The following is a 15473-nucleotide window of genomic DNA, read 5'->3' as shown; positions in this document are numbered from 1 at the left end:
CGCTATGTCAGAGAGATAACGCGCCTCCGCCAGCAGCCCGGGGGCAGTGTCGGTGCCAGCCCCCCCCGGGACCCGGCTGCCTGGGAGCCGCTCGCAGCTCGGCGGACGGACTGGCCGCGGCGGCGGGGCCGGCGAGCGGCGGGGCGAGGCCCGGCGCGGCGGGGAGCGGCGGCCGGCCGTGCCGGGGCAGCCCGCCTCCGGGGGCCAAGCGGCCGGGAGGCTGAGGAGCGCAGGCAGCAGAGCCGGGGAGGAGGAGGAGGGCAGCGCCATGACTCATTTGCAGGCAGGTCTCTCCCCGGAGACTCTGGAGAAAGCCCGGCTGGAGCTGAACGAGAACCCCGACACCTTGCACCAGGACATCCAGGAGGTGCGGGACATGGTCATCACCCGGCCGGACATCGGCTTCCTCCGCACCGACGATGCCTTCATCCTGCGGTTTCTGCGGGCCAGGAAGTTTCAGCACTTCGAGGCGTTTCGCCTCCTGGCCCAATACTTTGAATATCGCCAGCAGAACCTGGACATGTTTAAGAGCTTCAAGGCCACAGACCCGGGCATCAAGCAAGCGCTGAAGGATGGTTTCCCCGGCGGGCTGGCCAACCTGGACCACTACGGCAGGAAGATCCTCGTCCTTTTTGCTGCCAACTGGGACCAGAGCAGGTAAAAGCAGAGCCACTCGGCCACCTCAACCCCTTCTCTCCCCGGGCAATGCGTGGGAAAGCGGTGCCAGCACAGAGGGAAAGAGGGTGGGCAGCAGGGACACACCCGGCGCTGCCCACAGGGGGCTGGGCAGCAGCCTGGAAGGCAGGGAGAGAGAATAAAGGAGAAATACGTTTTGTGGCTTAGGGCCCTTTCAAGCAGGTCATCTTTTGGGGTGTGAATTTTGGGAGGCAGGTAGACACTGCTGGAGTGCTTCTCAGCTGTCTGCTAGGAGGTTTACACCCCTCTACCTCCCTTCAGCCAAAGTGAGCTGGCACGTAGATGATGTGCTTATCCCCCAGACAAAGGCTGGCTGCACTCTTGGCTGGTCTTTCTGTTTCAGCACACACAGAGCTGCCCAGGTGCCATGGGAGAAAGTGGGAGATGCTGTGTGTAGAACAGGAGTATGGCTTTTAAGCTGAAAAGTTTGTCTGTGCAGGAAGCTAAGACTCTGAATCCTTTCCCTCAGCTGAAGAAAGCTCTTCCTGAGCCACCTAGAAATGCCAGGATGGAAGTTTCTGTAACCACTTCTTTTTCCACTCATACTGCTCCCAATGTCAATTCTCTGCATAATAATCTGAGTACACAAAGCTTTGACCACAAATTGGAGACTGGTCTCTAGAACATTTTCTGGTCTTTTTTTTGGGACTACTCTAACCTGAAGATGATTTAGTAGGGTGACCTAAGAGCTGTCTCGCATCAAGGCCCTTTTTAGCAATTGGCTTGATATTATGTCATACTATTTGTTTATTCTAAATACATTGTGGGGTTGTCATACTCAGTTTCTCCTGCAGTCTAAAATTATATCCACAAAAATGGCTTGATTTCAGTACATTTAAACTCTTAAAACCTGCTTCTGTGAGCACTGCACTGTTTTATTTGGCTCCCAACCTGAGTGCAGGTTTAAGATCTGATTTCTCACTTTTTTAGTGAGAAAACTTAGAATCTTGTAAGTTGCCATCCTTATTGCCACCAACATAGTGCTGAGAGCTCAGTGCAGGTATCCTCAGCTCAGCTACTTTGAAACTCTGGGGTGGACTCAAGCTAACTGTCAGTGTGGATAGAAAGGACAAAATCTGGGGGAGAGGCATATTTAAGTTTGCCCTTCGGGTGTTTGTTTAGCTGCCTCTTGCAGGCTGTATGGATTGCCATCACAGGGAGCATTCCCACAGCTCCCTGCCCTGGCTGGTGTTGCAGCTATGGACAGGTCTCTGTCCAGAGGGATGCTGGCCCACCTTGGCATTCCTGTCCTTCAGACATGTCTGCCACACCCACACTGTCTATGGGAGAAGTTTCCTGTCCCTTGCTAACCCATGAAATCGAGTCTTGGGGCTAGAAGAATGCTGTCTGGCACAAATCAAAACTGCCCACAGCCAGGATAGTGACTAGAAAGGGTGGATGGATGTATGCAGACCAGGGGCCAGCATATTTTTTCTGCTTTGCTTTTCTAGCAGGTGGAGCATAAAAGCTGAGTGAAGAGCAGTGGTAATGAGGCTAAGGAGTCAGTTGAGTGTGTTTCCTTTCCTTTCAGATAAGGACCTTCCTTGCTTCTCACATAAGGACCAGGTCAAATTTTAATTTTAAAAACGACTCCACAAACTGTTAAAAATCCCAGAAGGAAGAATTAGCAAAGAAATACATGTTTAGGACTTTTATTAAATTGTATGTCTATGAAGAAGAAGTTCCCATTTTAAAGGTAGCGTGACCTACTGTATACTGTTGTTTCTTATTAATGGAAAAATCCTAAAGCTTTGTGTGACACTTGTCATATTACTTGACTTGATTATAGTCAAAAGAATACCAAGAATTCAAGTGCAGAGATAAAGTAGCATTTAAAATAATAGTTGCCATGTAGAAAGAATAGGTTTATTTTCTTCTTGATGTTGGATATGCTGATATTTAAAGTACATGGGCTCAGCTGACACAGCAATGAGTTTATTGTGCTTTTGTTCATGAAGTCCTATCAGTATGATTAATATTATTTATGCTATGACACCAAAGTGGCTGGGGTACCCTAGAGTACTTAATGGACGTGTTTGCAGTGGGGTGCCTACTGCTTTTGAGCCCTGCATGCTCACGGCATGCCTCTCCTCCCGAGCGAGGGATTCGTTTTCACACAGACCACTCAGACAAAGCAGAGAGAGCTGAAGCCCAGCTGTGGGGAGTGGCTTGCTCCAAGGCACATGACAAGTCAGTGACACATCTGGGAATAGAGCTAGGTCACTTTCTTTTCTAATTAATTTAGTGCCTTCCATTATCTGATTCTCAGTGGCTGAACCTGGGGAGCACTGTGGAACTTATGCCTGGGCTGCTATGCATTATGTCTCAAGCTTATGCCTTAACTGACTTGAGATATTGCAGTACATAACCCAGTGTTCCTCTTACAGCAACGATAGGAGGATTACTTATTGAAGCCTGTCCGGTTGGGCTCTTTTGTGTGCTTCATAAACTAAGTTAATAGAGCATAGCAAACCTCCACTATTATCATATATGTGCAAATTGTTATGGCCAGGATGTAACAATTAGAAAAAAATAGTTCAAATTTGTTATTTAAATGAATAGCAGACATACTGGAGATGATTTATATAGCACTGTCAGCCTATGATTTACATAGTTCCAATTAGAAAGAAAAGTGTGGGAGGCAAAAAATTTCTGTGGTAAAACAAGCCTGTGTACTAGATCTTAAATCATTAAATTAAAGCAGGGCCTGAAAACTGTACCAGATGTCCTGCCATCTGAACAACCCAATCAGACATGTATTTAAAACAAACAAACAAAAAAGGAAAGGTGAAAGATAATGCACTCAGTAGCCCAGCAGCTTTTCAGTGTGACCCAGCCTAACTCTCCACCCTGTCTGTTCTATGGGGAAAATGAAGGTCCGTGGCATTCCTGCCAGGAAGCTGGATAGCACTCAGGGGGGGATCAGCCTTCCCTATTAGCTTCCAGATTGTTGATTCTTAACTAAATTTGGCTTGCAGGTGTCTATGTGCATTTGAAGACTCCCTTTCTTCTAATATGTCCAGCTGGTGAAGTTTTTTCAGTTAATAGTGCTATTAACTTCAGCTCTCAACTTCAAGGGATCTGTTGTCATGCATGGTGTTGTGTGTTCTTCATGGCACCTGGACACACATTCTCCAGGAATATCAGTCTGTTTTGATGTATGTGTTTGACACCTTTCTGGTATTAATTATATCAGGTTTTTCCCTAAAAAGTGCATTAGAAAAGTGAAATGGTACCTCGTTTTGTTGATGTCACAGTGACCCAGTCAGCTCACAGCATCCTCAGTGAATATGGAAATCCCCTGCACTCATTTACTGCTGGTTCTGCTGTTGCATCAGACAGTTTACAGCAGGGCAAAGACAGAGTCCACGGGTTTGCTTTCAAAACTAGGCTTTCACGTGCCCAAGTGCTAGAAACTTTTCCCCCTGTTAAATGAAAATGTAACTTCTGTAGCTATGAGGAGGCTGGTCTGCTCCTCAGCTCACAATAAATAACAGGCAAGATGGCAAGGTATTTTTCAAACTCTGATGGAGGCAGCATGACAAAATAAATAGCAATGCTAACAGTAGTAACATATTAACAGTAAAAAACCCAACTGTTTAGCAGAGTCAATTTTTGTTTGGAAGTTATATCTTCCAAATAATAACTATTAACTAGTGTAAACACTGTCATTTTTTGCTACAGTTACTCCTGCTGACTGATGTTGTTTTATTGTTTCATAGTTTTCTCCCAGGTATCCCTATCTGCCTATCATCACCTGTGTTTAGACTGTAGGGGTTTTGGCTAGGGAGCTTTATGATCAATGTAAAATTTAGACCAGCTGAATCTTCATCTGTGGCTGTGACTGTTAGTCACTGCGCTAATATGTGGCATAATTGATGGTATTAAATCTGAATCTAATCCGGTAAAATACTTGAAACGATTTCTATTTTTTCTTTGCATTTTTTGTAACAGCGGTGGTGCTTTTTGTATTTAGAATAAGATATCCTCAGGGCATGCTGCCACTATTTAAGCAGAATAGCCATAAGAGAACTTTCAATCCCCCATCTGCTCAGCATTCAAATCTGTACCCAGACTGACAAACCAAGGAGATATGAGGCACCATTTCAAAGTACTCCTTTGTGTATCTTGAGGGCTCTTGTTTTAGTGAAATTCTAAAAATATTGAGCCAGAACAGTACTTTAGAGATGGTATGATGGCTCAGAGGCTTGACCAGCTTTCTCTTTTAAATCACAGTGGCACAAGAGCTCATTTGACAGAAGCCTTTTCTTGTCCAAATGGTGAGGAGCTTAAAATACAGACTATGCATTCTTTATGTGTTTCAGACCTTCAAGAGACATAGGGCTGAAATTCAAGCAAAGGAGACTTTCTATTTATCTCTTCTATTTCACATCCTGGGAGGCAGATTCATGCCATTCAGTCCTAATTCTCAAAATTACTTCAAATTTCTTTCTTTCAGGGAGGACATGACGAATAGCCATAGAGATATTAGGGCAACTCTGCTGAATCAGATTATCTGTTATTCAGAGCAAAAGTGAATTGACTGGAACCAGAACCTGGTTAAACAGATGATATGGCTGATGCCACTCAACATCAAGAGCATAACATATTGAAAACAGCTGACATAGCTGAGTTTGACATGAGACATCTGTACCCTGCATTCTCCCTGACTCTTCATGTTGGCCTGGTGGAGGTCACAGTGGATGCATACAAGAGTATGCATACACCACATAACTTAGAGGTAAAGGTGAAAGGTCCTGGTGAAGTATTGCCAAGAGTGGACAGCCATGTCTTCCAGACTGTTTGCCCCAGAAATCCTTGGAAATGTGTTGAATTTGTTCATGTCCCACAAAAAAAAATCTCATATAACTTTTCTGTAGAAGGGAAATTGCTGCCACTGTTAAATTACAAGAGAGTGGGATGATGAGTAAATTGTTTGAGGTCGTCTGTTCTTGACAAATAAAGACCCCAGTGAGGCATTTCCCTCGAAAGCTGTGTCACTGTTGGGGTAGAAATGGTAGCTGTCCCAAAGCATTTGAAAGAATCACTGTCAGTGTGGTTGTTCACTTGTCACACCTTCTCAGGCTCTATTACTTTAAAGTCAACCTGAATGAAAAATTTCAAGAGGTAACAGAGTATGTGTTGCACACCAGTCCCTGCTTCAGTCAGTCTCAAACTAGGACTCACATAAAAAAGGAACATTAAGAGTGCATTATATATGTGGTAACATATTTCCAGCATTTGTTACTCACATTAATAACAGGACTAAAAAACTTGACCAAGTTTTCCATTGAATTAAGCATGGTTCTATAAATAGAAGGCATTAAATACATTTAAATTAACTGTGAGTTTTTGATTATCCTAGCAATTAGTAATATCTTGCTAGCTACAATATGTCCCATAAGAGTCTGTTTAAAAAAGTGAATGCAACTGGATTTAGCCATAAATAAATTAGGATTTATTTATTCACAGCAGAACTTCAGACTGCTACAGAACATGCACTGCAGCCAATTGGGCCCAGCACACCCTACATATCTGACAGCACTGGGGCAAGTAATTAGAAAACTGATGCCAGGGCAAAATGTGTGGCTTGCTGTTCCTTAAGTACATGTTTTTACTTAGCACAGATTGGTAAGAATAAAACAGAACCATCTTCCCCTCTGACTGTACACCATAGTCTCTTCAAATTAAAGGCTAATATTTTCTTTTTTTTCTTTTCCTTCAAAGTAGAAAGGCAGTCAAAGCTGCCTTGGACCAAATATATTTCACACTCACTAGCTTGTCCTGTTTTTCTCACTTTTGACTGGTCATATTTCTGTATCTGTATGGAAAGTAATTTCAGTGTGGAACAGAAGTTTCAGCAACAAAATACAGAGTAATTTTTTACATCTGATTTTTATGCATGGTTTTGATTTCGCCAAAGTCCAGCCAGAGGTGGAGAGTGCTTTATGGCAGAGCCTGTGCATCCTAGTGGTAGCAGTGAGGTGAAATGTCAGACAACATGGGGCTAAAATGGATTAAAGATGAGTCTTTACACAAATAACTCTGTGCTGTGTGAAAGCTTCTGTGCAGTTTCTTCAACCATGGGTTTTTTCTTGAGCTGCTTAGCTGATACTTTCTATACTCAGCATTTTGCATCACCTGAGATTTCATCTACCACACCAGGTTTTCATTTCTGGCGCCTTAGCATGTGTTCAGGGTAAAAGCTGCTTTAAATACACACTAATGGATTTGTCTCTCTGGTGCTCTGCACTGTACTTAAATAAGGTATTGGAACCAAGAGAAGAGATCCAGTACAGAATGAAAACCAGCTCCTATCTTCAACTAATTGCCCTGAAGGGTATTTGAGGTGGGAAGCTTGATTGCTAGAGCCATGTCCCTGTGTACTCCTGATGCAGCTTTTTAGACTTTGAGAATACTTCAGGTACCTCCCTCTGGCAGAAAGCATTCTTGATTGCTTTTAGCTGGACCTGTTTTGTGCAGGGCTTCTCTCTTATTTTCCGTGAGTAAACATGAATGTTGTTGTTGTGAATTGTATTTCTTACACTAGACCTACAGTAGGAGTTATGGTGGTGGTGAATATGCCACAGATTTGTGGAGACCCAGCCCTGTGACTCTTATTTACTCTCTATGGCAGCTGAAATCCTGTTTCCATTGCTGCCTGACAGTTTTCCCATTTACTTAAATGAATTAAACACATGATTTCTGTTTACGTGTATACATCTTGTATTGGACTTTTAGGCATACATAAAAAAAGCATTTTTAGGTCAGTCTTAGTGAGCTGACTAGCCTCATAAGCAAAGAATCTTTATGTCTGATGCACCAGATTTCTAGCAACCTTGTACAACTTAGGACACTGTTAATCCAAGGCATGTGAAGTCACCTTAAACTCCTTAGGGAGGATATTAGAGATGTACATCTGGAACTCGGGACCCTTATTCCAGGACAGAATGTAGGGTTCTGCACTGTGGAGCCCTTCTGGAGAATGAGATCTTCTGAATGGGACAACCTAAATGTCAGGTAGGATTGAGGCTAATTTTAGAATTTGAACATTTTTAATGTCTATTCCTTGTATGAGCTGGGGTCAAAACTGTCCTCATACCAAGGCATTCCAGACTTCCTGTAAACCTTAGATCTCAGAAAAGTAAAGCATTAGAAAAGAGTTAAGTCTCATAAAAGTTCAAAGGAGTGAATATGAAAAATTTTATTCCTGTCAATCAAACAAAATTAAAAAAAAAAGTATCTCCGTAATGAAGAGAAGAATTTTGTTTTTATAAAATTACTTTTAATTTTATATAAAATTAATTTAATTTTATAATTTTTATTTTAAAAAATGCTTCCCTTTTTGTTTTCTGGGGAAAACACACTTTCTTCTGTTCAGACATTAGGAGAGTCCTTTATTGATCCATTTCCTATGAATGCATAACGGGGAAGTTCACTGAGTTTTAGTAGGCTATATAAACAAAGTTGGCTAAATAAAGATGGAAAGATGCAAGGAGTCAGCTACAACAGATAAATTTCATTTGTGTTATTTCCTTTTGCAGATCTTTTCAAAATACAGTTATGCCCACAACAGAGCAGTATACTCATTGTATTAAAGCAAGTAGAATTCAGTATAATTTAATTTAATTTCTAAGTAGGCACACATGCTCTTTGCTACATATGCAGAATGGTGAAGAATTCTCTAGGGGACTCACAATTTTGAAAACTTCTGTTTGATGCCATCGTGGGAGACATTTAAAGGGCTTTGCTTAAAAATATCTGTACATTGAATATTTAACTCTTTCATTTCTGGAATATTTGTATTTCTGATAGTTTTCAGGTTTAACTTTCTAGTGCCTCATTTGATATTGTGGTGTGGACTGGCAAATTTATGTCTGTTTTGGTAACTGTTTGTAAAATCCCACAATCCTAGAATGGTTTGGGTTGGAAGGGACCTCAAAGATTGTCCAATTCTAACTCTTCCACCATGAGCAGGGGCCCCTTCAGTAGACAAACACCTCAAAGCCCTAGTATGTGTTACCTTCTGTTTTTAAGATCCTTGAGTAATCAGCCTTCTGCACTTGTGGATTTAAGAGAAAAAATTACACAAAGAGTGGGATAAGGAGAGCATGTGGAAATTACCAATTTTATTTGGTAATTTTTTAGGACCTATTATTTCATTTCCTTAGGAAAATATAGGAGGCAACTTTGGATCTAAGCTTCTGGTATTAGACTCAAATTTTGGTATCATAATGATTTTAGAAAAATACAATTTGTGTAGAAGTTCTTATACAGACAATGCAATTATTGTTAGTAATGCAATTCCACATAAAGATACTAAGGCAGCTTAGGATACTACAGAGAAGTTCAAATGTGTTTTTGATGTGTTACATTCTTGTAGTTTGTGCTGGCTGGCTGATGATCTATAGGTACATAAATCCTTCTCCAGAAGATGAGCTCGACTAATTGAGCTTTTGAAGATTTCCCAGCTTTAGGCGCTTCTGAGGACACATTTGCAATCTTTGATTTAAACTTTTGACAAAGGGAGACTGCTCAGAACTTCTCCACCTCTGTGGTTGTTGCTCCTTTCCTAACCAGATCTCCTCTTCCCATTCTCAGGTACACGCTGGTGGATATTCTGCGTGCCATACTTCTTTCTTTAGAAGCCATGATAGAAGACCCTGAGCTGCAAGTGAATGGATTTGTTTTGATTATAGACTGGAGCAACTTCACCTTCAAGCAGGCCTCCAAGCTCACACCAAGCATGCTTAGATTAGCCATAGAGGGCCTTCAGGTACCATTATTATTTTCTTTCTTTTCCCAATTCTTCTTCATTTTGCAGTTCATTACAAATCTAGGTTGATAAAAAAGACCCAAGCAAAACAAAATTCCAGCAGCTTATGAATAGCAAGGCTATTAACACCTTAACGTGTGGGTGTACAGGCAAGCTGCTTGTGACAAAAGTGTGAACTCAGTCAGCTAACTGCAGTAACTCCTGATGTGTAGGCTCCTTCCTTGCTATAAATATGAGGTAATTTTTTGTCTTTATTCCAAAGTGCGTGTCTTTCTGTAAATTCAGATGGTAGCTTCTGCAACAGGAAGTTAGAAGCAATCAGTTCATGTTGTACTTATGCACAGGGCTAATGAAATAGGGGTTGCTGCTTCCGTGCCAGGTTGGTTTTTTTTGTTGAATCTTTTGGGGACAGGCTCTACATCTTTTGTCATGAAAGTGTAGGGCCCTGTCATTAGCTGTGACTATTTATTTACTCAAAGTTCAGCATGTGCTTGGCTCTTTTTCTGGGTCAGGATTAATCTGAGCAGCAGCCTCTGGGATTGAGTATGCAGTGATTTAAATTCTTTTCAGCTCATTGTAAATGCACTTTACATGGCACAGGCACAGTGGTGAAAAGGATACTGCGTAACTCGCATCTCTTTCCCATGGTATTTTATTCTTGTTAAAATGAGAAACTAAGGTAGTTGTTCTCTACACAAGCCTGAGTTGCCACATTAAAAATATCTGTAATTCACTCCTGTGGCAGTGTGCCTTGCTTTTAGAAGGACATGTATTCCTCTTCTGTAATGTTTCAATCATTTATACATTTTTATTACTCAAAATAACAGCCTTACCTTTGAACTTTTTTCACTGTAATAGTGAGATTTCTGAAGAAACTTGTATAGCAGTAATATAGAGTTTTGATCTAACTGATGAAATGGCTCAACTAGTATTCAGCCTGCTGTTGCACACAGAAGGGTAATGACATGAGACAAAGATCTCAGTTCTCATTTTGTTGTGTTTCCTTATGCAACAGTGTGATTTCATCATCTTCACAACTACCTTAGAAGGCAGCAGAGAGACCTGTGCTCTAGAAGTGCCGCATTTTCTTTTATTGCTTTCAAAGTTGCTTTCTTTTTTGTGCTTTTTTCAAAGTTAGCCATTGTTTTCTGGTTTAGAACAAGAGCAAATGCATTAATAGTCTTTGTTTTCAAATGGTGGTGTTTCTTCTTGGGCATTATTCAGAGATGGTTATTTTGAAGAGCGCTGCAGTGAATAATTCCATCTGAAAGTATGAAGGGTGACCTACCAAACTTCAGGTGGGCCCTGAGACTCAGGATTCTCCTGCCATCAATTGGTTCATGACTGAATTGAGGAGAAGTCCTTTGGCTTACTTAACTTACCCATGCCTCCAGCTTTGTAGTTTCTAATATTCCAAGGCTGATGGTGGCCAGCATGTATGGCACCACTTTGTGCCCACTGCCTTCAGTGCTGTTCACTGCAGAGATGCAAAAGTGGGTGTGAAATACTCCAGAAGAAAGAAGGAAAAGGCATTTTAATGACTGCCTTTTATTTTGGAGAAAAATGCATAGTGAAAACATCATTCATTTCATGATGTCAAAGCAAAAAGTGCTTAATCAGGTAGAATGAAAGAGAACAAGAAAAACTCAGACACATTATTTATTTATGATTTTTGTAAATACTTTCTATTTAATCAGAAAAATGAAATTTACTTTGGCTTATAAGATTTAACAGGGCTCAAGATGCTGAACTTTACCATTTGGAGAATTTAAATATTTGTGTTGCTTAGGCAGAAGAGGACAGTGAGAGTGGGATTAGTGACCACTGAATTTGATGTTAACCAAATCCCTTTGCCTCCTGAATGAAATCTACTGAATTTGCCTTATATTTGCTTAGCTTCCATAGTGAGCAGAATACTCAATATGGTATGTACCAAAGGCTTTACAAGGTATGGCATTTTTTGGCTTTTCACAATGGCCTAATGTTTAAGAAATTGCTTTTGAAAGTAAGAGAAGTAAATATACAGTTTTCTACTGTACAGTAAAAGATGAGTTCTTGTATATACTTTGTCTGCATATGTGTTAAACAGGAGTATGAAAAGAATAATCATACCCCAAACTTACTTGTATAAATTAGGAAAACTTCCTTGGTAGATGTTTCCAGAAAAGGAGACTTTTGATCATGACATTTACAGGACAGTGATTGTCTGTAATCTGATGTGAAATTCTAGCATACCCAACTCAACGGTGCTGTACCAAACAATTGGTGCAGTGTAGGTCAGTGCTGATTTGTAGGAGAAATGGTTTTACTAGACAAGAAAACTTTATGTGGAGGTGGGGGCACTCAGCCAGGACTCTTGATGCTCCCATCCTAGCTCATACACCGGCTGTGTGCTTTTGAAAAATAAGAGCAACACTTTTCCTTGCAGATGCTTGTGCCTACAGCACTCCTGTTGGTCCTCATCATTGAGAAAGGGAATTTTCACTTAGAGCTCCCACACTTTCCCTAGTGTAAAGTCAGAAGGAAAACATTTTTTGAGAGCTGGAACACATGCCTCGACTTTAGGACTTTGTGTTGACTCTTCCTACTGCATTCAGTATGTGGATGTTTGTGAGTTCCAGTCTTTAAGTGCCTGCTTTTGCCCATTCATTGATTTCTGTAGCCTATCACTCATTTTGGGCTTGTGAAGAAGCTCATGTTACTCAGCAGCTGTGCTCCTGAAAGCAGGTGTGGAGAAAGAAAATAAAGATGCGTAAGAGGTGTGTAAGACAATAAAGACAGTGCAGAAGGTAGTCTCACACCTGAGGAGTTGCAGCTGTACCAATCACCAAAGATTAAGAACAAGCCTGCCCTTAACAGGCCACAGCTGTGTCCAATAAGAAGAAGAGTGCTACAAAAGAGGGGGTTAGCTGGATGAGGAGAGAGCTGGAGTTTGTTGGTTGTGCTGTGAAGGAGTCAGTGCTATGAGAAGATGCCTGTGAGAAATGACCAAGAAAGTATGGAAGATGTGCAATACGATGGCAACAAGCAGGGAGTGTTACAACATTGTGTGCTTCAATACCCAAGTTCCTCATAAAGTCTCTCTCAAAAACTTTACAAAATTTTGCCTCCTTCACCAGTAATGGGTTGCAATCTGTGTGCTTCAGCTATTTTTCCCATAGAAGAGAGAACTTTTGAGAGCTCTGAAGAAAACCAGTCCTAAATTTTTGTAGATGGTGATGAACTCTGAGCAAAAAGCCCAGAAGGTATCAGATGGGTTCTGGATAAGGAACAATTAAATTGGCTGGAATTCATCTGGATGAAAGAAGAAAAAATGTGGGGGGAAAGTACAGAAATCTGTAAAACCATAGAATCATTCTGCTTGGAAAAGACCTCAGAGGCTTGGCAAATCTAACCTCCTCCTTAAAGCAGGGTCCCTTATGGATAGAGAGGTCAGACCAGGATGCAAAGAAGATCATGGGTGGCTGGAGAGAGTGGACAAGCTGCTGCTGTTATTTGTTATTTACATTTTAAGAAATGGGCATCATCAGGTGATACTAGGAGGAGGCCTGGCTCTTTGTAAAACACCTCTGTGCAACATCTGGGTAACTTGTGGAACTCTGTGCTGTGAGGAATTCTGGATGCTTAAATAGCTGTGTTTAGGGAAAATGAAAAGAGAGATGAACTGAGGATTGGTAAATATATAAAAACCAAATCAAAGTTCAGAATTTCTTAGGCTGTACAAAGTTGGAGATGAGGTGGATGCTGAGTGGAAATAATCACATATATTGTCCAAATTGTAGCTGCTCTAGGCTCTCTGTTTTGGCCTCTCTTAAGGACAGGATGTAAGGTTAGGTGGGCTTTTGGTATGGCATGATTAAGTCAAGTTTTGTATATTCCACTCCTTTGCCCATTCTGAAAACCTGCCTTTTGTTTTACTGTTTCTGGCACTGCCCTGACCCCTGCTACCAAAACACCTAGCTGAGAACTCCTGGGAAGAAAGAGGGAAGAAGTTCAGGGTATGATTATTTTCCTGATGATAGTCCTTTTTTTACATAAACCCCTATATGGATTTGGACTTTTTTTTTTTTTTAACTATCAAGACAGCAATGTTTTCATAAGGCAGGTGAAAACAGTTTCAAAGATTGAAAATTCAATTTGAAAATTGTATTGGAAGTTGGAATTATTATTTACTCAATAGACAGCTTTGGGGGTAATTATAATTGAGTTTTGCAAAATGGAACACTATAGGTATGCATGAATTGCATTAACTGATATTTAGTATTCTAAAACCTGGACCGCTAATTCCTCCTTAAATATTGATTTCTATTTAGCGCATAATAGTAGTTGCATGCATGACAGATTTTTTTTCATGCATGTTTTCACTCAGGCGGGCTGTACATCTCAATGCTTTGTAAAAGTATGTAGTTGGCTGAATGCGAATGCTTCTCCTCTAGTTAAAAAGCTGGTGGAAAAGGGATGATACACATTTAAATGGGAGCTGAGCATATGTGGACAGTCAGCATTGTTGCAGAACACAGAAGACTCTTACTTCTGGGACAAGGTTGTTTGGGAGAAACAGTGATAGTGTTATGGGGGACAAGGCAGGTCTTTTAACTGTGTCCTTTTTGTAACAGAGGAAGGCTTCATAAGCTAAAACAAACTCAGTCCTGTAAAAATGAAAGCAAACCAGAAAGTAAACGAAGGCAGCATCCTTGCAGCTAGAATTGCTGTCAAAAACGTCTTTCATGCAGCTGTTCTTGTGAGCTGCAGGAACAATATCCCCAGCCAGATTGGCTGCAGCACTGCAAGGTGGAAGTACCAGACAAAGACCCTGTACAGGCTGGCGATGAAAGTGACAGGACTTGCTACGCCCATTTTCTTTAAGTGTGAGCTCTATCACAGGGTCTTGCAGGGAATCTTGCTGAACATTAGGGTTGGTTCAACAAGCACAGAGTGCTTAAACTTTGCCACCTGGTTCTGGGCTACATCTATACAACCAGCATGCTGCAGTGCCAAGGATTCCTAGGACAGGAACTTCCAGAACTAGGGATGCCTCTGGAAACAGTATCATGACTTCATATAATTACATGGTCACATGCTCCATGCAGTGCATAAGATTGTTAATAATGAGCTGAAAGAACAGTTTGTGCTAGCAGTGAGCCACAGTGAACTGCAAATCACAAAATAGAGCTTTCAATGTTTTTAGATCCAGACTTAAAACCATTCACCCCTCTGACTCAGTGCTTGAATTCTCTACCATTTTTTTGAGAACAGGGTCCTGACACTTCACATATTGCTTGACAGAATATAAAAAAGTAGCAGACTCAAACTTTTAATGGGAATATCTTCCATTTTTAGGAAGTCTAGTAAATAATTTGGGTTTTTTTTTTATCAAAGAATTAAATATTTGTAAATGCTAGGGTCCTCTGGGCCCAGAACTTCCCAGAGAACAGAGGGATGTGCTTGTAAACAGCATGATTTCATACCAATTCAACTCATGTTCTGTAGCAACAGCAGTTAAATGGGATATTTTTCTGAAGAGCTTGTTATTTTCAGGAGTTTGCTTACACTTGGTCTTCCTTACTTGCAAGAAGACCATAAAATGCTTAGCACCGATTTACTGTGGAAACTGGGTAGACTGGAAGTGATTGTTATTTCTAGCGCCTTGCCTGCTGTCTGGATGGGCTTGACCTGCTGGGTGAGAAAGGACTTTATGACCATAGCTTGAGTTCAGCTGCAAACAGGCATGGCTTTGTAGACACAGCCATTATTCAGTGTGGTCCCAGTTTTTAGCCTGTTATCTGAAGACAGAATAATTAATTCCCTTGCTAGATTCTTTTATTATGCTCATGAAAAAAATGGTTGAATGCCTTTGGACTGTTGGTTTATGTATTCTCACAAACACACTTTTAAGATCAGGGGATACCATAGTCTTTTTTTTCTTCTTATTTTTCTATTCTCAGCTGAGAATAATTCCACTGAAAGGTTACTGTTAAGTGTTTCCTAATTTGCAGTGCCC

The 15473-nt window shown here is 41.1% G+C and overlaps 1 protein-coding gene across 1 annotated transcript in view; it reads left to right on the top strand.

Moving 5' to 3' along the window:
- The first annotated feature begins 230 nt into the window (after positions 1–230).
- CLVS2 (clavesin 2) overlaps positions 231–15473 on the top strand; it is a 56428-nt gene continuing 41185 nt past the window's right edge. Inside the window, exons 1-2 of the mRNA XM_030944727.1 lie at positions 231–657; positions 9298–9472. Of these exons, the coding sequence (XP_030800587.1) occupies positions 269–657; positions 9298–9472 (564 nt within the window). The 5' untranslated portion in view covers positions 231–268. The remainder of the gene's footprint in view (positions 658–9297; positions 9473–15473) is intronic.

The sequence above is a fragment of the Camarhynchus parvulus genome, chromosome 3, assembly GCF_901933205.1.
Source record: "Camarhynchus parvulus chromosome 3, STF_HiC, whole genome shotgun sequence".
NCBI lineage: Eukaryota > Metazoa > Chordata > Aves > Passeriformes > Thraupidae > Camarhynchus > Camarhynchus parvulus.
The sequence above is the reverse complement of the archived record's forward strand: the minus strand, read 5'-3'. Positions and strand labels throughout refer to the sequence as shown.